This window comes from Otolemur garnettii, unplaced genomic scaffold, assembly GCF_000181295.1.
Source record: "Otolemur garnettii isolate 467f Iridium unplaced genomic scaffold, OtoGar3 scaffold00068, whole genome shotgun sequence".
NCBI lineage: Eukaryota > Metazoa > Chordata > Mammalia > Primates > Galagidae > Otolemur > Otolemur garnettii.
In genome coordinates this window covers 5,299,421-5,322,015 of record NW_003852463.1, presented here as the reverse complement: position 1 = coordinate 5,322,015, position 22,595 = coordinate 5,299,421, and the positions used below count along the sequence as shown (strand labels likewise).

Sequence of the window (22,595 nt, the reverse complement as noted above, 5' to 3'; positions counted from 1 at the left end):
CCCAAACAAAAAGAAAAAAAGAGATGCAAACCTAAAAATCTTTCATCAAAATGGAAACAACAAACCCCCCCCCAAAAAAAACCAAACAACCCCAACCATCCCCCAAATGATAAACCACCAAATATATCATTGCCATTCACATGGATGCCTCATTTGTTCTCAGCCAGTGACTCAATCACAAGATGTTCCCTGTGGTCTGGTGACAGTGGCAAAGACCATGCTCATCCATTCCAAGCAATCCTAAACCTTTCCTACCATCCCTTATCATCTCAGCACTTGGATTTTTCCGAGTTTTGTGATAAATATCTTGCTGTAACTAAAACCATCATAGCTCAGCCCTGACATAAATCCACCCATGCTTATTCCTTAGGATAAATTCTTAGAAATGGTATTTCTAGGACAATGGCTAAATGGGGCTTTTTACAGCCTTATGATGAATATTACCAAATGGATCTTACAAAAGTTGTAACTTTTACACATCCAATAATACGAGCCTCCAATCTTATCTGCTTTGTACACTGACCTTTATTTTTATCTTCATTAATTTGGTCAATGAAAATGATATCTCACATTAATTTGCATTTTTGATGACTAGCAAGGCAGGACAACTTCTCAGCATTTATTGGCCATGTGTAGTTGTCCTTTACTTACCTGTTCAAATAATTTGCTCATTCTCTTACTGTGTGTTAAAATTTCTGGTATTGGTTTTGAAGAATACTTTATATATTAAAGGATATAAATCCTTTTTAGGATTCAAATACAGGCAAATACTGCATATGGATTTTCTCTATGACAGTTTTCTTTTGGCGTTCAGAAAATTGTAACTTTTATGAGTCCACTTTCCTTTACGGCTTCTGTATTCAGTGTTTGGACTGGTCCTCATTTTTATAAGCTACATAAAGATTCACTTATATTTTCTTGGAAAAATTTTATGTTTCCATTGTTTAAATATTTCAATTAGCTAGAGTTTATTTTAGATGGTCACTAAGTTTTTAGATCTACATTTGCTTCTTTTTAAGTGTGTAGCCTAACATCTCAGAATCATCTGTGACACGATCCACCACTCCCCCTGCAGATGTGAAATGCCACTTTTCTCACATGTCAACCTGTTATGTATAATTAGGTCTCTTTTGGAGCTTCCCATGTCGGCTCAAGAATGTTATCTATTCCTGCGGCAGTGTTGCAATGTTTTAATTGCTTTGCCTTTATTAGTACTTGACGGTACAAATCCCTTTACATCTGTAATCAAGATTTTCTTGTGCCTTATTCTTAAAGGTGAACTTCAGAATCATTAAGTTCTCCTTGTTCATCCTGATCCTGTAGAAAGAACAACTAGAACTAGGTTTCTAGTTAACTCAAGTGAACTATAACCTGAATTGTAGGTTTCTAACATAATAATGGGAAGAGTTTGATAACAGTGGGCTTTCCCACTGATGGTCAGGTCTCTTTATTAGTCAAATTACCTAAAAGGTAAGTTTTTAGATGAAGTTTTACAGTATACTCCAAATACATTCCGATACATCTTTCAAAGATTATTCCTAGGTAGTCTATAGTCTATTTTATAACTATTGTGAAGATCATCTTCTCCAGTGTATTTGTTATTGTTGCTATGAATATTGATGTTCTTTTGGGGGTGATTTTTTTGCCCTCTTAAAGTTTTTTTTTATTTGGAGTCAGAGTTTCACTTTTCACCCTGGGTAGAGTGCCATGGTGTCATAGCTCACAGCAACCTCAAACTCTTAGGCGGAAGCCATCGTCTTGCCTCAGCCTCCCTAGTAGCTGGGACTACAGGCACCTGCCCCAATGCCTAGCTATTTTTTAGAGATGAGGGTCTCACTCTTGCTCACGCTGGTCTTGAATTCCCGCGCTCAAGCAATCCAGCCATCTCAGCTTCCGAGAGTGCTAGTATTACAGGAGTGAGCTACTATGCCTGGCCCTGTCCTCTTACATTTTTAAGTGTATAGTACAATATTGTTAACTATAAGCCTGCATGTTGTACAGCAGATCATCCTGCTTAACAGATCTTGAAATCTCTTGAACAATAATTCCCCATTCCTCTCCCTATATTTTAAATTGCTTAGTGATGGTTTATTGGAAAACTACTGTTTTCTTAGTCATACCCTATTGGGTACTCTTAATTTTTATAATAGACATCCTGGTAGTTTGTGTGTATTTTCTTGGTATATAATTACATACCCAGTAGAAAAAGTGACATCTCTCCTTCCCAATGAGAGTCTTCTGAGCACTGAGCAGTCTGGCAGCTGCAGAAATCTCAGCAACACTGCACAGCTGCTGCGGCACCCACACATGTGAACCGCGAAGTTCCCGCGACTGGGGGAGGGAGGTGCTATTGCCAGAGCATCAACATTGTTGTCTGGAGCCTGGCTTTACTTTCCAATTGCTGCCATAATTATTTTTCCAACAAGTAGATTTTAAGATGTGCATTACTTCTCAAATAAGAATCATCCACAACCCTCATGCTCAAGCAGATCTCTATAGCTCCCTCCCAAATATGCCTCTCCCAGAACACTTCCTTGTTACCACTAAGTTCTTTTGTAGAAAACAGTAGCAAAGAACCTATTTCAAAGGCCATGGACCAAAAGCTTTGAGCCATAGGAAAAAAACAAAATAGTTCCTTATCGATATACGTAAGGAGATACGAAAACACGGCAAAAATTGAGGCTTGAACCATAACCTCACAGCTGACTCTGGCAAGAACTTTAGCAGGTGGGTAGACCTTAGATGCAATTTTGGTTCTTTGTCACTTACTAATTCTGATCTTGGGCAGGTCTCTGAAACTCCCTGGTCCTCAATTCCCCATTGTATGAACAGATAATGTTATAAAGGTGAAACAAGTCAGACAAAGCACTTGGTTAAGTGCTTAATAGCCCTTCCTTCCTTCACTCACTCACCGTACTGGGCACTGGGGACACATTAATGAACTGGACAGACAAGGTCCCTGGGCCTTAAAGGAAGGCAGGCAAATAAGTAAACCGACAAACTGAAATCATTAAAAATCACACTGTGTGCTACGAAGGAAAGGCACAGAGATGTGATGAGGCCTAACTGCTTGAAGTGACCATACTGGGGACATCTGAAATGGTGAGCACATCTAGACCCAAAGGGGGTAAATGAGTCAGTGGTGGGAAAAACTGAGGAAAGAGCATTCCAGGCAGAAGGAAAGGCAAGTGCAGTAGCCTAGAGGTTAGAGAAGGGTCTGAGAAAAAGCAAGGACGCCAGGAAGTCGGAGCACAGAAGGTAAGGAGAAAAGAGGTGTGAGCTACGGATGGAGACGGAGCAGGTGCCTGGCAGGGCATGTTACCATGGCAGTTCTTGTAGCTGTTGTTGATGTGGACATGTGGTACTGGGGTTGCCATTTAAACCAGAATCTTGCACACATTTGCAACTATTTTCTTTGCCACAGAATATACCACAGAGATCTTATGTTTGGAGGTTCATTTTAAGATTGCTAAGATTTTCTGTTGAATTCAGTGAATCTCCAATGTTTATACCACAACTAACATCATGCCCCGAACAATGGAAAGCATCTACTGAACTTCCTAGGTGGGAGGTGTTGGGATGAGAAAACCTGCACCAGGGGTCCCTGCCTACAAGAAGATGGGCCCTGCCAACTTCTGGTTAAGAACCAGCTATGGGAAGGAGGCTCAGGCTGGTGGGTAGCATAAGAGTAAGTGTCCACAAGCTTCTGAAGGCTATGGTGACCTGAAATCTGCTGCTTGATGTAAGATCTCCGCTATCAAGAACCTCGGCCATATCAGCTGAGTTTGACTGGTAAGAATCATTCTGAAGGACCTATATCATCATGGCGGAAGGATTCTTTCCATCATATTTAAAGTCAACTCATATCAAACACACCAATCTGCATTTTCATAAAAGGTGTTACAATTAGGTACTGTATTGTTCTACCTGGAAAATTGTTAAATTCAAAAGGAAAACTAATTAAAAACAGCTTATTTCAGTATTAAGTCAGCTTTGCCAATGAAAGAAAGCTGACATGGAATTTTTATAAGCACACACAGACAAAAAAAATAACAACAGACTTTTGGTGCGATTTCCAGCTTACAGAATGGTAGCATTTCAAAAACTTGTTTGCAATCAGCTGATGAGATCTCAGAATCCAAAGGAAATGGAACATTATAAAGAGTGGGTGAGAGTGCTAAACCAGCTCCCCAGAGCTGATCTTCCTGCTGCACACCTTACCCGTCCGACAGCTGCATCCGCCAGCTTTAACAGTATCACTATGAACAACGCGTTGGGTCCAGGTTTTCTGAGAATATGGATTCCCTGTGCTGCTCCAGCCACCAGCAAGCAGGCACCAGGCTCCCCTGGGGCCAGAGCACACGCTGCCTTTCCTGGCATGAGACTAGGGTGTCAGGTGGGAAAAAGGCCATGAGAAGCGACTGGAGACTGGGTTGCAGAGAACCAGAGGTGTAAAGCACATCTCAGGTTGAATGATAAGTTAAGAAGAACCACGTCTGGGAGAGAGGATGGCAGGATAAAAGCTCTAACTTAAGGATTTTGGAACAGGGTGGAGAAAGGGAAGGAAAAAAAGACAGGGAAGGAGTTTTTCTTCTCTTTTTTCCCTTTCATCACCAGGACAAGTGGAGGGGAGGAGAGGGAGGACGAGGCAGGTATGAAGGTGTGGTGGATGCTGCCCGCTCCCTTGGCTTGCCTGAGGGAGGGAGATCACATCCTGTGTACACCACAGCTTCATAGATCCAGCTGTGTAAAGCCCACACCGGCCAATGGATAATGGCTGATACCACATATTTGTTCCATGCTGTAGTCGACAAATACTCTTGTATTTGCTTGATCTTCACTGGCATCAACAATTATTCACAGCAAGACTCGGTGTGCATTAGAGTCAGGACTTAAGGATCCTCTCTTTCTTCACATCTGTGGTTTTTACCTCTAGCCACAGCAGAATCCCTGGGGAGTCATACAAATTATTGAGGCCTGGACTCTACTCCCAGACCATGTAATTTAGAGTCCCTGGGATGGATGGAGCCAAGGTATTGGTGTTTTAAACACTCACTGGGTAATTCTAATGTGAAGCCAAGGTTGAGGACTCCTGTCCTACCCAGTGGTGCTCAAAGTTAGGGTGAGTATGAATCACCAAGGGAGATAACAGTGTAGATGTTCAGGCCCCACGTCAGGTTTGCGTTTGGCTTATTCAGCAGACGTTCTTACTGCTTACTAACATACGCTTGCCTCTACTTCTAGGTACACAGAAAGCCTGGTCTTCCCTGCTCCCTTACGTATGGCTGTATGGGTTACTTCAGATGTTGAAATGTGAGCACTGAAAAGTGACACATATCTGAGTGGGAGCATCCCACTCTGGTTCCAGACCTCACATCCACTTGCTGATAAGGATGTCTGATTAGAACTGTCAGTTTCTCTGCAGAGTCACCCAGGGCACAGTGGACATTGAGTAAGAATAAAGCTTGCTATTAAACCAAGGATATTTTGTTACTGCAGCATAACCTAACATCTTCTGACTGAACCTGCTAGTCTACAGTGACTCCTAGGAATCTGAATTTTTACAAGCATTCTAGGTGATTCTTCTACCCACAGCCTGTGGCTCTCACTTTTAGAAGTAAGTCCAACACATTAACTTTCTGTGCTTCATATCTTTATAAAAAAAATTGGTGAGCTACAGAAAGCTATTATTCATTTATTCTCTCAACTATTGTGTATCTATCACGTCGGGCATTGCACTAGAGCAGTGATTTTCAACTGGTGTGCTGTGAGAGGATCTTAGGTGTGCTGCAAACACTTCTAAAGATCATCCATTAAATTATTATTATTATTTTTAGACAGAGTCTCATTATGTTGCTGTTGGTAGAGTGCTGTGCCATCACAGCTCACAGTAACCTCCAACTCTTGGGCTTAAGCAATTCTCTTGCCTCAGCCTCCCAAGGAGCTGGGACTACAGGTACCCTCCACAACACCCAGCTATTTTTTGTTGTCGTTGTCATTGTTGTTTGGTAGGCCTGGGCAGGGTTTGAACCTGCCAGCTCTGGTATATGTGGCTACAGGCACCAAGCCTAAATTACTTTCGAAAGAAGTTCAAAGTATACCAAGTATATTCTTTTTACTCTTTTTTTTTTTGATCAACATAATTTAAGTGTACCGTGGAAGTTTAACTATAGGTTCAAGTGTGCTGTGAGATAAAAAAAGATTGAACAACATCGCACTAGAGTTCATCTTATGTAGAGATGAACAAGACAGAGTCCCTTATCCTCAAGAAGCTGTCAGAGAGGGGACAGCAGGAAAAAAACCAAACATTTCAAAAACAAGGGGATGGACAGAAGGACAAGTACTTTTGCTCAAAAGGCGTCAGGGAAGCTTTCTGAAGGAGGAGATGTGTGACCTGGATCTTAAAGGACAAGTCATTCTCTACATGAGGCATTCTCACAAGGACAGAGACACAATCTGTACTAGCTACATGCCAAGTGCTTTACGTCTATGAAGTAGCTACTCTATTGGACAGTGCAGTTCTAGACAGAGCTGCCAGAGAATTCTAGAGACAAATTCTTTTCAAGGAGGATACACATGCTATGTGGCCTGAGCATAATTTCATTTAAATATTAACTAAGCATTCTCCCTGGGACAGATTTTTAATTTTGTTTGCCTCTGAACACCAATAAAAATATATTGATACTCTAAAATGATATTGTCAATGTCCTCTCCCCAGTGTCCCGGTTCAGGGGCTAATTCACTCACAAAGTTATACTACTTAAGCCAAGTTTAGAAAAACAAGTTAACTTTCCATCTCAATGGTAAAAATGTACTTGGGAGAACTCCTTCGGCTTAATCAGTACTACTTTTTACAAGAGCAACTGTTAGCACAGTCCTGTAGTACCAGCACTCTCTACCATAGTTGATCATTTTCACCAGTAAGGGATGCTCAGCTAAGCTCCTTTCCCCAGTAAAACAGGCTGTCTGATGCCACCTCTACTAAGTCAAAGGGAGCTCTCCAGCCTTCTAGCAAGCCCACCATGGGCATACTTGCAATTGAGTTATGTGAGTTCCTGTCGTATAGGCTTCCATGGAACCCTTTATTGGACAGATGGCCTGCAGGTATACTCTCCCATCCCACAGGTTGTCTCTGCATTCTGTTGATTTGTTTCCTTGCCTGTAATAACCTTTTTAGTTTGATGTAATCCTATTTGTGTGTTTTTGCTTTTGTTTTTGAGGTCACATCGAAAAAGTTGTTGCCCAGACAAATATTATAAAGTTTCTGCTTTGTTTTTTTCTAGCAGTTTCACATCTTACATTTAAGTCTTTCATCCATTTGTGTTGATTTTTGTATATAGTGTGAGATGAAGGTCTTAAGAATGTGAAAATGCATGCCAGTTAGCTCGATTTAGCCATTCCTCAATGTATATACATATGAACAAATGTTAAATTTTTCTTTTTCAATTAAAAAAAATTTAAAGTACTATTTGTTAGCAAAAAAAAAAAAAAAAGAAGACGAAGAAGAGGAAGAAGAAAAGAAAATGCTCCTTTAGGCAGCCTTCTTTGGTGCCCTCAGGCAGAGCACAACTTGCGCCTACCTCTGCCTAACACCAATTTGTTTGGAACTCTGGTGGTCAGTGATTTAACTTGGATAATGGTTTGCACTTCTACTTCCAATCTCTACCACTTACAAGCACCCCAGGGCTTTGACTGTCCCTTGATCATTTCTGATGTCCAGTACAGCCCTCAGTTAAGCCCTCCTGCTAACCTGTTTGCCTCTGAACACCAATAAAAATACACTGCTATTTCAGATACTTCTTACACGTAGGCTTTTATTTTCTCTCTTTCTATCTTTGTAAGTCTAAACAAAAAGATTTATGCAACAAATACTTACATAGGACTTACCTAGCCTTGTCCTAAGCCCTTTATTTATATCACCTTATTTAATTCTCATAACTACTCTGGGAGAGGGGTTCCATTGCTATCTCCACTTTACAGATGAAGGAACTGAGGCACATAGGAGCTAAGTAACTCACCTAAGGCCATAGTCCCCATGGGGCACAGGTAAGATCTGGACCCAGGCCATCTGGCTCCATACTTTAACCACTCTGTTAGCAAATACTTATGACTTTTATTTTTAGGTAACTTTTCATCAGGCCAAAGTCAAGTAATGAAAAAGGTATAATTCTCTTACCTGCTAATGAGAAGTGGAAATCAAGTAAAGTGAAAACTCTAACCTAGAGACCATGTCCCTGGCTATATATGTCAGGAGGCTAGCAGCTGGGAACGCTGCATACATAATAAAGCTAAAGAATAGGAGATCTGTGTTTCATCCCCACTGACTCTGTGTATTCGGAGTCCAATAAGTTCTTGTGCTTCATAAGCCTCCCAACACAGTCATCTTAAATAGATTTATGAAAAGAATCTTTTAGCAAACACTTATCTGTGACCAGATTAGTGCAGAAACATTTAAAAGAATTCAGATACTCAGAACAAAGTCAATCAGAGGAACTGGGCTAGTCTTTGTTGACAGAATATATAAAGAAGGGCTGGGCATGGTGGCTCACACTTGTAATCCTAGCATCCTGGGAGGCCGAGGTGTGGATAGCTTGTGCTCAGGAGTTCAAGACCAGCCTGAGCAAAAGCGAGACCCTGTCTCTATTAAAAATAGAAAAACTGAGGCAGGAGGAGTGCTTGAGTCCAAGAGTTGGAGGTGCTTTGAGCTATAACATCATAGCAGTCTACCCAGGGTGACAGCTTGAGATACTGTCTCCAAAAAAAAAAATATCTATCTATCTATCTATCTATCTATCTATCTATCTATCTATATCTATATAAATGTTTCACAGTTTTGTGTAAGATTAATAAAAGCTTACGTATATACATACATGCACACACAGGTACACTCACAGATGCACATGTGTACATCCATACATGCAATCATACACACATACTTTAAGATGTATGTTGAATTTTTAATGAAATGGAGGACTAAAAATCCAAGAAAGTAGTTTTCAATCTGTCTTGGAGAATGGGAAGAAAGAGTCACAGAGTTACTTAATGCAGAGTATAAATCTCCTCTCGAATATTATCTGTGGTCTGAGAGAGATATGTGTGCATCTCTGTGAGTGAGTTTTTAAAGCATGGTGATGAAATCCTTATCGTTCGTCAGCCAGTTATCTGGGCTCAGATCCCAGCTCTGCCACTTTCAAATTACGTGACCTTGGGCAAGTGACTTAACTTCTCTGGCCTCAATTTTGCCAATTTTAAGATGAAGCTAATACTAGTACCTTCTTAGAGTTGTAAGAATTAAATACGTATATATAAAACAGCACCCAGCACATAGTGAGTGCTCTCTGTTAGTTCATAATATCATTGTATGAATGTTATTGTGATTGATAAAATACAATTCATTTTAAAGTGTTACTGGGTTCTCCTAACAGCTTTTAACCTTTACGTATATTAATTCATTTAATATGTAGTATAATTTAATACTAAAGGTGCAATAACAACTTTTAACCATTATGTATATTAATTCATTTAATATGTAGGATAATTTAATACTAAAGGCACAACTACTACCTATGGGGCCTGACACACTTTTGATGTTGAAAATGGAAGCTTATTCAGAAAAAGGTTGGGAAGTGCCGATCAAGGGTTAAATTGTTGGGAAACTGCCCATAGTGACAACTACAATCTGGTTATCATTTTGTCAGGTGTGCATCTAGGTTTCTGGAGCCTTTATCATGCTGGGCTGGGTTTCTTTACTAACAATAGGATATCAGGTAGAAAGCCTGCTAGAAGCAGAACTTTATAGAGCTTCCCAGGGGCTGCTATGTGATTCATAACATATATTTCTATGTCATCCCTCTGAACACCAGGAAGATCAATTTGTGGCAGATTTCATGCAATATATGATTATCTTCCACTTTCAAGATCTCAGAAATACCTCCCTAGACCTTCTATGCAAGGCAGGGAGTTTAGCACACTCCAAACTCCCTAATATCAAGGTGAAAAAGACCCAGAAAGAGGGATTCCTGGTCAAGCTGCTAAGTGACAAGTTGGAAGAGAAAACTCAGGCTAAGTCGTGAGAGTAGAGTTGAGGCCCTCCAGTCAACCTCATCTTATCCATTTTCCCCTGTGTCGGTATTTAGGAAGTATTTTAGTGAAGGCAACATGGTTTTAAAATGGCCAAATGTGTGAAATTGTGTTCTATTTCACAATCTGATAAGGGAATTGGGCTTTCAAGACCGGAAACTAAGAAAGGAGATACAGAATGAATCTGCAAAATAAACTGGACATATGAGCCCGGCTGGATTCGAGCAGCTGAAGGTCTCTTCCCCAGTAAATTCTAAGATGCTCTAGGCTGATATTGAAACTCAGTGCCAGAGGTTCAGGCTTGTGCTCTTGGAAAACAAAGCTGATGTTTTACCCCCAAACCACTGCGTTCATCATTTCATCACAGCAAGGCTAGTGAGAAAGAGGATGTCTGAAGTGATGACCCAAGTTCTGAAGTTTTTGACTTCTCTTTACCAAGGTCCTAGGTGAGTGCTAAAAAGTCAGCCCTGGAGCACTCACGTTTCAGACTCCTAGGACCCTGCACCTCACGGTGACAGCATCTCAGTCTACAAGGACACGTGCCACTCAGCCTCATCTTCCTACTGAGCTCCAACAAAATGTGGCTGGGGACTAAAAATGCAGATTTCTGGGTTGCATGTGCTGGGGCCCAGGAATCTGGAGGATGACAGCTACATTCACTGAAGTGTGAGAACCACTGGCTTAGGGGTTAACTCCGGGTGGTAAATAGCACCTTAAAGACACAGGTTTTTCTTCACAATGTATAGGTCACCCAGTAATGATAGTAAGAGTAGTGACAGTAGCATTGTCTATTCTCTAGTGATAGAGAATATTTTGTAAATATTTTGTAAAATTTTGTAATGACCATTTTATAAATGAAGGTACTTTTTAGACACAATTTCCCATTTTCCTTATGTATGGTGACACCCTATAGTTTCAAGGGCTTTATATACATTAATAGTAAGTTCTTAATCCTCACAACCACCCTATGAATAGGTATTATTATTCCCATTTTTACAGATAAGCCGAGGCACAGAGAGGTTGAGTTAACTTTCCCAAGGTTGAACAGCTAGTAAACAGGAGAGGTGGAATTTGAACTCAGACTGTCTAGTTTCAGAGTCTTCATATTAGAGAGAGAAAGGCCCAACTTCTCTGTTGACACCTAACGGTATCAAGTACTTGAAATTTCTGCAAAGTGGATCATGTGCTAGGAAGGCCACTGAAGAAGAGTTCAGATGAGCATCCCCTGAACTCTGACGTGAACTGGCAGGTGCTGGGGCCAATCTATCCGGGCAGCGAGGTCCCTGGGAGGGTGCTGTGCAGGGCAGCAAGGCCCGGGTAACACACTGTAGGGATTAGGGCCACTCTCACATGAGGCCAGTGTGGCAGGACCCCATGTTCCAGAAACAGCAGTACGGCTTGAGCCTCGGTGACAGATGCAGCCCCAGCAAGACTGAGGCAGCCTGCATGCAGGGCAAGCTGGCTGACATACCTGCAGGGCAGCAAAAGCCGTTCACTGCCTCTTCTTTCTTTGTCAATACTGTGGAAAAACAGGAAAGTCTGAAGCCAGCGAAAATCACTTATGTTCTTATTAACCAAAGAACTTTAATGTTAACACTGTATGTGCCCTGTATTTTTGCATCTGTGCGTATAGTCTACAGATTCGAATTACACCCATATATTCAACTTAATATCCTACTTCTTCTCTGTACATATCATATGCATTTTCCCTTATCCTTCAACATTCCTCATCAATATGATTTTGAAGGGCTCACAGTAGCCTACTTGTTCCATGACTATCTCCCTCTTGCTGACATTTAAATTGGCTCCTTTTCGGTATAATGGATAGGAACTTCATTTCTGATTATTTTTGTAAAACGAACTCCTCAAAGTTCAATTGTTGGGTCACAGGGCATTCACAATTGTAAAATTCTTTCTAATACAATGGAATTAAGTTCACTATCAATGCTGAGCTATTTTTCAGAAAGGCTATGCCAATATCAACACCTGTTAGAAATGTATGTTAGCTGTGGCATGTCACTCACACCAGTGTTCAGTATTGCCATTCTTAAAAATAAGCCAATCTGAAAGTTTAAGATATCATATTATGCCTGCCTTTTCCAGGGAAGTGTATGCATAAGGTCCTTGAGAATAGGGCCTTTGTTTTGATCAGGGCCTGGCACATAATAGGTGCTCACTAAATATTTGTTGATGGAATGAATGATTCAAAGGATCAATCTGGACCAGGGATGCTGTTCTTCACCTTCTCCATGTTTAATGAGGAAATCTGTCTTGCCCAAGGCCATGCCACCCTCTGGCACCTCCTTCACCTGTAGCCTTCCCTTCCCAAATCTACTATAGCTGCTAAGTGACCATTTTGCCAAAAAAAAAAAAAAAAAGAGAGACAATCTAATCCTATTCTCTAGACAGTGTGAGCTAAGAGGCACAGAAACAGAATTAGTTGGTATTAGAATTATCCTGATGATGGGCACAGAGTAAATAGCCACACACTGCTATAGCTGAGACTCCTGCAGTTTCACTGACTCCGGCACTGCTTGGGGCCTGGCTGGGCAGCATATCCTCGGATTCTCTGAGGGCTGACTCCTTACAAGCAACCCCCCACTACCTAGGCTGATGTGTGGTCAGGTTCTGTTCTTAGAACACTAGGTACTTGCCAGAATTATCCTCTTTGCTAGCTTCACAGATAACAGCCACAGCCCAGGAGAGTGATTAATCAGAACACTGACCCAGCACCAAACCGAGCAAGAAGCAATTTAACAAAGAGAATGTAAAGTATGCGGTTTGGAACTTAGATTAAAAATGGAAGTCTGAAGATGGCAGGAGTGCTGTTTTCTTCAAAGAAATTCATCCTGTAAATCATGGCTTTGTCTATTTACCTTTGAGTTGTCAAAAATCACCATTGTCGGCTCGGCACCTATAGCTCAACCAGCTAAGGCGCCAGCCATGTACACCTAAGGTGGCGGGTTCGAATCCCCAGCCCAGACCCGCCAAACAACAATGACGGCTGCAACCAAAAAATAGCTGGGTGTTGTGGCGGGCGCCTGTGGTCCCAGCTACTTGGGAGGCTGAGGCAGGAGACTCGCTTGAGCCCGGGAGTTGGAGGTTGCTGTGAGCTGTAATGCCACAGTACTCTACCCAGGGGGACAGCTTGGGGCTCTGTTTCTCAAAAAAAAAAAAAAAAAAAAAAAAATCACCATTGTCTGCCTGACCTGAGTCCCTCTGATGGCAGGGCTCATGTTTAATTCTCATGTGGACCTCAAGGCTGAACACAACACCTGGTATGAGGGAGTACTTAAATGTGTGTCAAATAAGTGTTTAAAACCAAAAGTAGGAGAATACTCAGCCTTCTATTGGCCTAGATTTTTGGAATCAAGTTTTATCATTTGCCTTGTTTATCTCAAAGACGGGAGAGGCTCTCTTAGCTGAGGTCTACTTAAACCGAGCCCCTGATTTCCCCAGCCCCACACTCTCCATCCCTTGCTAGAGCATACACCATTGCCCTCAGCATGCAAAAGCTCAGTTAGTTGGCTACTCTAGTTCACCAGCCTATGTCTGTTCTTACCAGCTAAGCTGTGTATTTACCAAGAGGTCATCTGTATTTGTTCCTAAACTTGTTTATGTCAGTTGAACTCATTATTGCATTTACGTAATTTAATTACATATTATGTAAATTAACGAAATATCTGTGCATTAAGGAAAGAGGTGTTGTTTCTATAAGCTGAATATTCTGGAAAGACTTGATGAAGATGAATAAAAGAATTGCTGTCAGATTAGGGGTGGACCAGACAACTATAAAAGACGAGGGGCATTTGTGTGGGGGGAAGGTACAGGTCTGGAAAGATTTATGGTACTTACTCTGTAAGCATCTACGCTCTGCCAATAGAGGATGTAGTATGGACATGATTTATGCAAGTAAAATGATGCAGAATGCCACTCCACAAATCTATTAATAACTAAAACAAGAAAACCATGAAACGGTACCTGCCCTTCCTCCATGTAAGACATTCTGAAATTTTCTATTCTAAGCTACTCAATTTCATATTTTAAAAATGTTGGTTGTAACCCATTAAAGTGATTTTGAAACTCACAGTTAGAAAAGACACTAACTTAATCCCACTCTTTCATCTAATTGATGGGAGAGATGAGGTTCAGGAAGATTTAACAACTCTGTTAAAGTCTCTCTAGTCAGAGTCAGAGTTATGACTCTTGATTCCGTATCCTGTGTTCTCTCTACTACCTCGAGCACTGAGCAGCCTTTGCTCGAAAAGCAACTGACCCAGCACAAGTTTCTCTGCAAAAAGTAGAGTGTGAAATGAGCAAGTGGATGACAAGGATAAATTCTGAAGGGGAAAGGCAGAGTCTCTCATTCTGTCCTAATGCTTTTCTGAGCAGTCGCGAAAGCAAGCACACACAGGTGTAGGTGGTTTTATCCCCAAATGAAGGCACACCAAGTCTCTCCTGTTATAGACACATATCTGGAGCAGGTGAAGCACGTACCTGGGTAGAACACGTGAGCTTTCTAATTTTAGAATGACTTCAGCTCCACGTGGGAAAACTCTAGACAATGGAATGGGGAAGCAGCTTGCAGTTCTGAAAAGCTTTTGTTAAGTGACAGAGGAATACCAGATCCTGTACTTGCTGGGCGACCCACGTCCTACCTGTTTTCCAAACAAGTAAAGGCTTCAAAGACTCTTCACCATAATCTGCTTTGTGCACCCCCAGCCCAAACTCACTGCCAGGGACCCCATCAAATCTGACCATCTTCTCCCCACGTGAGATGATAATGGTGACATTCCCCATGAATAATCCCACTGTAAAAATTTCCATGTTCTTTCATCATCACCTCTGAAAAGTCTCCCAGACACTAAATTAAGCAAGCCTTCAAAACATGCCCTGATTCTAGGTAAGTGCCATTAGACCCAGGCAAGAGGAGGAGCTGAACTTTGGCAGTTTAAAGATACCCTGAGTACCCAGATCAAGCAAGGCAGATAGCAGAGGGCAGCCTGCAGCCTGGCTCCTGGGCGTCGGAGCAAGGCCCTGACCACGCCCCCTCAGTCATTAGCGTGAGTCTCATGAAAATATGAGAACCAGATGGGCAGGCTGGGAACTTTGCAACATTTCTGAGGATTAAGCAAGCAGCCACCCAACAACTTCTTAACCTGGGTGTACTCTGTCCCTTTTAAGGGGCATTAAAAAGTGCCTTTTGAAGATAGGTCGTAACTCCTCCCTTGGGAGGGTGTGACATGTTCTAAAGCCATAGGTGCCGCCACCCTCACCCTGCCTCCAGCTAATGTTTTCCTGTGTTCTCTACAAATTGACACCAACTAGATTAAAAATGCTGCCTTAACCCCTAGATTATTGATTTCACTCCCACAGCAATTCCTTTCTAAACTGCACACTGACTAGGCAGTCAGCCGAGGTTGCCCCTATCGTCCGGAGCTCTTGCTGTGGGTCTCATGTTGTCTTCTCGCCTGGTGGGGGCTCCTTGAGGGCAAGGCAGAGAAGGCCTGCTCCTGTGTATGGTTACAGCAACTAGAATGCTCAAACCTGCTGTGAAATAACATCTAGGTGCAGGAGAAGCAAATATATGGCAGTCACACTACCACGGCCCTACCCTGGGCACACAGTGGGCATCACCAGTTGGTCACCTCAGTACTTCCTAAAAGCCTGAAGGCTTATGTCCTCAGCACAGCTCTCTAACTTATCTCTGCCAATCTCTCAGAGAGGTCACGTGAAAACTCTTACAGGCCATTCTTGATTCAAGTCCAATGGATGAGGAAACGCATCCAAACAAGAACCAGATGAACAACTTGCCCAGGGACTTGAAAAAACTGAGGCCAAGTGGGCCCAATGCCCAGGATGCCTGACCTCCAGCCTAAGACCCTCCACTGTCCCATTCAAAGGAGATGTCTGAGAGGCACTTACTGTCGACAAGGCCAGTTTCCTATGACCTTGGCATTACCTGTCCTCCATACTTGGGGATCTAAGAGAAAGAAAGAAACCCCAACAAGAAGGAACTTGGAACTTTTTCTGAAATGCACAGAAAAGCCACATGGGATCATTGCCACCATGGTCTTTCAAGACCACATGCCTCCCCTGATTGGCACACAGACTTGGCAATTTTCTCTCCACATTATTCCATTAAAATGCCAGGGCTTTACCTGTGCATTCCTGCAGCCCACTGCTCCAGGGCTCTCATTCAGAAATGTACCAAAACTTCTCTTATATCTATTATACCTTTCTCATTCTGTCTAACTCCTAGAATGAAAAGACTTGCATATTTATGTCATGGGTAAAGCCCTTATAGTTTTTTTTCCCCTAAAATTACCCATCCACCCATTTGTCTACATAAATGGTGTGGATGGTTTCAACATAGTTCTGGATGGTTTGGTTCTGGGATTTAGGGAATGAGCACAGCCAGAGCTTAAGGAGTAAGGGGCACTGAGATCTGAAAGTCACTCAGCACATAAATGAATATGTTTTATGAAAACCATTCACCTGAAAAGAAATAAGGAGAAAGCAAAATATAAAAACATTAAAATGAGAGCAGATGAAAATGAAATACCACACAATTAAGTGCAGCAGTATCTACTGTCAATATCTGAAGATCTAACACAAATGAATTACTGTTGCCTTTGTTGGTGTAGTAATAGAATTGTAGTTATGTTTTTAAAAGTTATCTGTTAGATATACATATTGAACTGTTATGAGTCAAATGTGCTTTACTTTAGAATATTTCAGCAAAGGGAAAAATGAAAATGGTGGGGGAAATAAATGAAAGAGTGATACCGATTGTCAAAGCTGGATGATGGGTACTCAGGGATCGAGTTTGCTATTACTTCTCTCCTTCTATGGATGAAGATTTCTATAATTTGATATTAGCAGACAGATACACATATATACTCGCGCCAACATCAGGTAGGGAGAGTGGCTGGTGGAAGTTGGTCCCCAGTCTAAACTGTGCCCACTGCAGGGTTTCAGCCCCGCATGGTGAGGACAGCATAGGTGGGGAGGGGTGGTAAGGCCTGAGCAGTCTTCCAGGAGACAGGAAGGTAACCCTAAAGGAAGAGAAAGTTAAGCAAACGAGGTTGACCCTGTCACAAAGCCCTAACCTTTGAAGGGGTGACTATAATGTGCTTATCACCATTTGGACTTGTCTCTTGCTCAGCCCTCTGTGGATTCATATCTGGGTCTCATGGGGCAGGGCAGAGAATAAGTGAAAATGGAAAGAGCTATTTCATCAATCTCTAAGACGCCGAGGCACAAGTTTTGTAGCTAAGCGACCCAGCAAACAGAAAGCAACACAGAGGCCGGGGGCAGCCACCTCTCTTCCCCACAGACTGGCATCCGCCTCTGAGGCTCCGGCTCTCCGGACATTAGGGGCTGTGGCACTGCCTCTGCTCCCTTGCACCACCTTGGGCCGCAGAGTGGCACTCAGCCAGTGATAGGGGGCCCAGCGGGGCTCAGCTGCGGGCTTCTGACCGCACAGCACAAGAGAAAAGGGAAAGTAAACCTCAACTCCTTGTCGATTTCTGAGAGGGTCTCACATGAGGAAGTCAGAAAGGAAAGATGGGACAGAGGTTGGTCACTAAAGCCGGAAGGACAGTTGTTTCCACCATGCCCTGCCCCAGGAAGTGATGGGGAGCACACACCAAATGTATCAGGTCAGCCCAGGAGGGCCCGGGAAACCCCAAAGGCCTAGGCAAGAGCACCACCAGGGGAAACAGGTACAACGTCTCTTAGGCTTTCTTGGATGTATGAATGGATGAGACTTGGAAGACGAATGGAATGACCAGGAGCACCCCTGCAGCATCAGCATTAGCTGTCACTGCAACTTGTCACCTGAAGGAGACTCAGTGGAGAGTCTGGCTTTCAGCCTGCTAGGACCAGCAGTTTGCCTCCTAGGCTCTCCAGTATGTTGATTTAGGATCTTTAAAATGAAAAAAAAGAAAAAAAGAATAGAACTATTATGTAAATAACAAAACATAAACCAGAAAATAACTAAACAAAGATCATTACGCAGAAGTCAAGGGGGATTCAGGAAGCTGGTTCTTCTTTAGATAAACTATGATGTGAGCTGGAAAAATGCGGATAGTTCTGAGCTGTCAGGTCTTGTGGGCCTGTTTCTAGTACACCTGCCCACACGAATTGCCTGAACAGCTGGAGAGAGAGAGAGAGAGACAGGGGAGAGGGCAGAGCCTGAGGGAGCAGGAATGGCACCCCCTTGGGATTGCAGATAAGACCTGCCTGACCCATGAGAAGGGAGTAGAAAGGGCTGAGAGACCATCATGGGCTCCAAGGTCAGAAGGCCATGGAAAGAGCTCTTCATGGGAGAGTTTGGGCCCCATACACCAGGTAGCTCCACTCACCACTCAGGGGGGACGTGCTGTTCTCCAGGGCTTGGCACATGGTCAACACGATGCCTGTGGTGGGGAGAAGAGAGAAAAGAATCTGCTCAGCAATCAATATCACAGAGGGTTCCAGGCCAGGTCCTTTGAAAGTCAAAGGCTTGGTAGTTTCACAAAGTGGTCAACAGAGAGGCCCAGTTATATCACCTGTGAGGCTCAGTGCAGAGAGAAAACCGGGGATCCCTTGTTTCAAAAGCTGCAAAACCATGCCCATTAAAGGTTCTAAATGATAAAGTTTCTTCCTTCCTTCCACACTGGCTCTCTCATCTGTCATAGTGGGTTTTCTTGGTTTTGTTTTTTTTAACACCTTACAAACATATTCTTCATAGCAAGAAAATGTACTTAACAAACTTACCATTTTTGTCATTTTATGTGTACATTTCAGTGATATTAGGTACATTCACATTCTTGTGCATATCGTCATTTCTTTATTTAGTCATTTACTATTTGTGTCATTGCTTTTCTGTGGGCCCGGGGATACTTTGCAGAGTAAGTACAGCCCCTCATAAGTGCATGGGGACCCCAATGTGAAAGTGAGCAAGGGACCCATTAACTCTGGAGTTTTCCCACCAATGAGCAGCTGGACCAATATACTGTGACCTAGCAGGGGTGGGGAAATCTAGTCTTCTTCCCAGGGCTTGGCTGCCTCCACCCAAGATGGGTGATCCCAAGGGTATTCCACCCTCCAGGATGCATGAGGTACCTAGATCAGTTGCCCATAGAACATGCCATCAAGCTGCCAGCTGCCACCATGCCCTGCCCCAGAAAGTGATAGGGAGCACACACCTAACCCCAGCCTTTCTTGTGTCCAGACCCCATCACAGGCAGACCATGGCAGGGGCAGGAATCCACTCAGGGGAGGCAGGAAGACAGCAGTAGGCAGGATCATGGGAACTAAGTCTCCAACTCCCCAAACCCTTGCTGCATATTGCACGGCCTCACCAAACTTCACTTACAAGACACAGATTCAAAGACAAAACTCTAAGAATTCCAAGACTGCAACTGTGCAGTATTAACCCCTCAGCTTAGGGCCCTTGTGAGCATGGGTTCTGTGTGATTACGTAGGTAGCGTGGCCATGCCCTGCCACCAGATGACCTTTGATGACCTCACATTACAGTAACAAAGTTTCTGGAAACAGAGTAGCAAACTTCCGATGAAAAAGGAACTTCTTATGAGTTATGCAATCAGCATGAACTAAACTAGAATGACTTCCCAAAACTGAAACACAAAAGGATGCCACGGTGGCCATGTGAAGGGGCTGGGCCTCCTACAGGTTAGCCTTGACAGCAGGTGAATCCAGTGTGCACAGAAAACAAGCAAAGCTCTACCTGTTACAGGATGGATGCAACTCCCCACTTTCCACACTGTGGAAGCTCCCTGTCCTATACCTTGCAGGGGTGTCCAACTTGGAGCCCAAAGCCTGCATGCAGATTATTTGAGGATTGTTTTTGCTAATCTGTGGTATCAGATATTGTGAAAAGTACGTGCAAACCTATTTTTTTGCTCATCAGCTTTCATTAGTGCTTGTGTATTTAATGTTGGCTCAAGACAACTCTTATTCTTCCAATGTGCAGCTGAGAAGAAAAATGACTGGACACCCCTATGAATGTAGACATAGAAGTCTTGACTCTCAAAGAAAAACCACGCTTGGAACAGATAAAGCAATCATCATATTTACAACTTTCCTTTTGGCCTTTGAAATGAGAAACATCATAAGAATTTCTGACTGCATTCACTGGTTAGCGTGGACTTCCCTAAGACCTCATGAAGTCCTGAACCAGAGATTTGGTTAAGATATTTGGTTCCAGAGTTGGAGGTGGCGGGGGGGAGGGGGATGGGGAGAAAAAATTAGTAAAATCACACATGTCTTGCCTGTGCGATTCTTTCTTGCTGTCCAATAGATGCTAATTTTAGAAACAAGGCTCTTAGGATTCCTTCAGGCACTTAAAAGGGTATCTCTGTAATCCACACACCAAGCATTAAAGTGAGGCATTCCTACCCAAGCCAGGAAAATTCTTAGTGGTTGCATACTCCATGCTAGGGAACTGTCACGTTCTGACCTTGCTGGCACCACCGCAAACCACTCTGGGTTAAAGCCAGTCAGTGACCCATAACGTCAAAGGACGACACTGGGCATGCTTTGCATACCTCTCAAAGGGAAGCATGACTGGCCTGTCACGAATTGTCCCTGAACTAATGAATTTTCCTCACACCTTGTTCCCTGCTCCACATCCTGTCAGTCCTGGTGAACAGTCAGCACAGTTCCTGGGCTCCATGTGAACCTCGCTTCAGCAAAACCTAGACCAGAAAGCTGAGGGTCTAGGAACACCAGGAAGATGAGGGTGTGTGACGGGCGCCTGCTCTCCCAGCCTGGGGCAAGTCACTTCACCCCCTCTGCTCCTCACCTGTGAGCCAGCAGCTGCCAAATTCACAAAGATGTTTTGGGAATAAATTAAAGTTTGCAAAACCACCATGCTCCACAGATGAAAGATGCTGGGTTTTTATTTATAGTTTAAGCCACAGGAGAAGGATACTCCCTTTCTATACCTTCACATTCCCATGGAAAACAGCTCCTGGATGCCCCAGGCTTCCCTCTGTAGTCCTGCTTCATGTACGGCTTATGTGGAGGCCCTGAGATGAGAGGCGAACCCTCTGCTCCCCAGGAGGGCCCTGGGCCAAGAAGACAGGAGTCAGGCCCTGACTCCCCAGGTGGGTGTGCACCACCGCTGGGCACACACTAGTTCCAGGCACAGCACTAGGGTTTTGCACATGTAGTCTTAGACAACCCTCCCGGTAACCCATGATGGAGGCACTTCCCAGTATCCCTGCCTTCTTGCCCAGCAGGTGGAAATGCCTGATTGTACAGCTGAGGAAACTGAGGCTGAGAGAGGTTAAGAAATTTGCCCAAGTTTCTGCAGCCAAATTCAAACTCAAACCTGTCCAACTCTCATGTCCAAGACAGTGCTCCATCACTATCCCACAAGACAGTCCTGGTCACTAAACCCTGATGGCCGTGTGTTCAGTTATAACCCCCAAATGAGTCCACATGGCACACTCAGCAGGCCCTGCAGGTGAAGCTTGATCCCTCTCTTCCGGAGGCCACATCCTTTGCCTCTTGGGATCTTTCCACTGCCTCCAATTTCCTCTCCATGAGCAAAGTTAGGGCAAAAGTATGTATGTCTAGGCTCACCAGCTACTCTGCCAGCAAAAGACCAGGGGCCCAGCCCTCTGGCTCCATGACTGTGCTTGGAAAGTTGGGTTTCTGGGAAGGCCTTCCAGAAACGTGTGGCTTTGGTTGGCTCATCAAAAACAAAGGAAATGGCTCAGCGCCTGTAGCTCAGTGGCGAGGGTGCCGGCCACATACTCGGGGTTGGCAGGTTTGAACTCAGCCCAGGCCTGCCAAACAACAATGACAACAACAACAACAAAATAGCGGGGTGTTGTGGTGGGTGTCTGTAGTCCCAGCTACTTAGGAGGCTGAGGCAAGAGAATCGCTTAAGCCCAAGAGTTGGAAGTTGCTGTGAGCTGTGATGTCACAGCACTCTACTGAGGGCTATAAAGTAAGACTGTGTCTCAAAAAAAAAAAAAAAAAGAAAGAAAGAAAGAAAAAGAAAAGAAACAAAGGAAAGACAGGGAGAGTATAGCCACATGGACCAGTGCTGTGGCACACACCGCAGTGCAGGGAGACATAGGGCAGTGGCTGAGGGGGTGGCCTGAGTTTCAAAGCTGGCCCTTGCCTACCATGGCCCTGGGGGTGAGGAGGGAGGAACCCCTGCCTCACAGGCTGCCCCTGCGCATCCTATTTCTGTTTCAATAGCTCCGAAGAGGGGAATCCCAAGGGTGGACTTCAAAAAGAAAAAATGAAAAGAAGGGAGTGGTGTCAGGGGAAAACCACCCATAACTGAAGAAAAACCTTATGGTTCCCCCACCCCCCAAATAGAGTGGGAACTCAGGGATGCCCTGAAGGACAAGGGTTGCCATATGTATAATCCTGCTTGGGGCTCAGACAAAAAGAGAGGCTAGCCTGTTTTTATCTCATGAGTTCCTGAAACCCATCCACCAAGGTGCCAGCGGGAAATAATGTTGAGAGAGTCTGGGCACCCATC

The 22,595-nt window shown here is 43.6% G+C and overlaps 1 protein-coding gene across 2 annotated transcripts in view; it reads right to left on the bottom strand.

Moving 5' to 3' along the window:
• Positions 1-22,595, bottom strand: part of TGFA (transforming growth factor alpha) — a 96,581-nt gene that overhangs the window by 45,672 nt on the left and 28,314 nt on the right. For both annotated transcript variants that reach the window (XM_003793435.1, XM_012807400.1), the window contains exon 2: positions 18,450-18,503. In XM_003793435.1, coding sequence (XP_003793483.1) covers positions 18,450-18,503 — 54 coding nt within the window. The remainder of the gene's footprint in view (positions 1-18,449; positions 18,504-22,595) is intronic.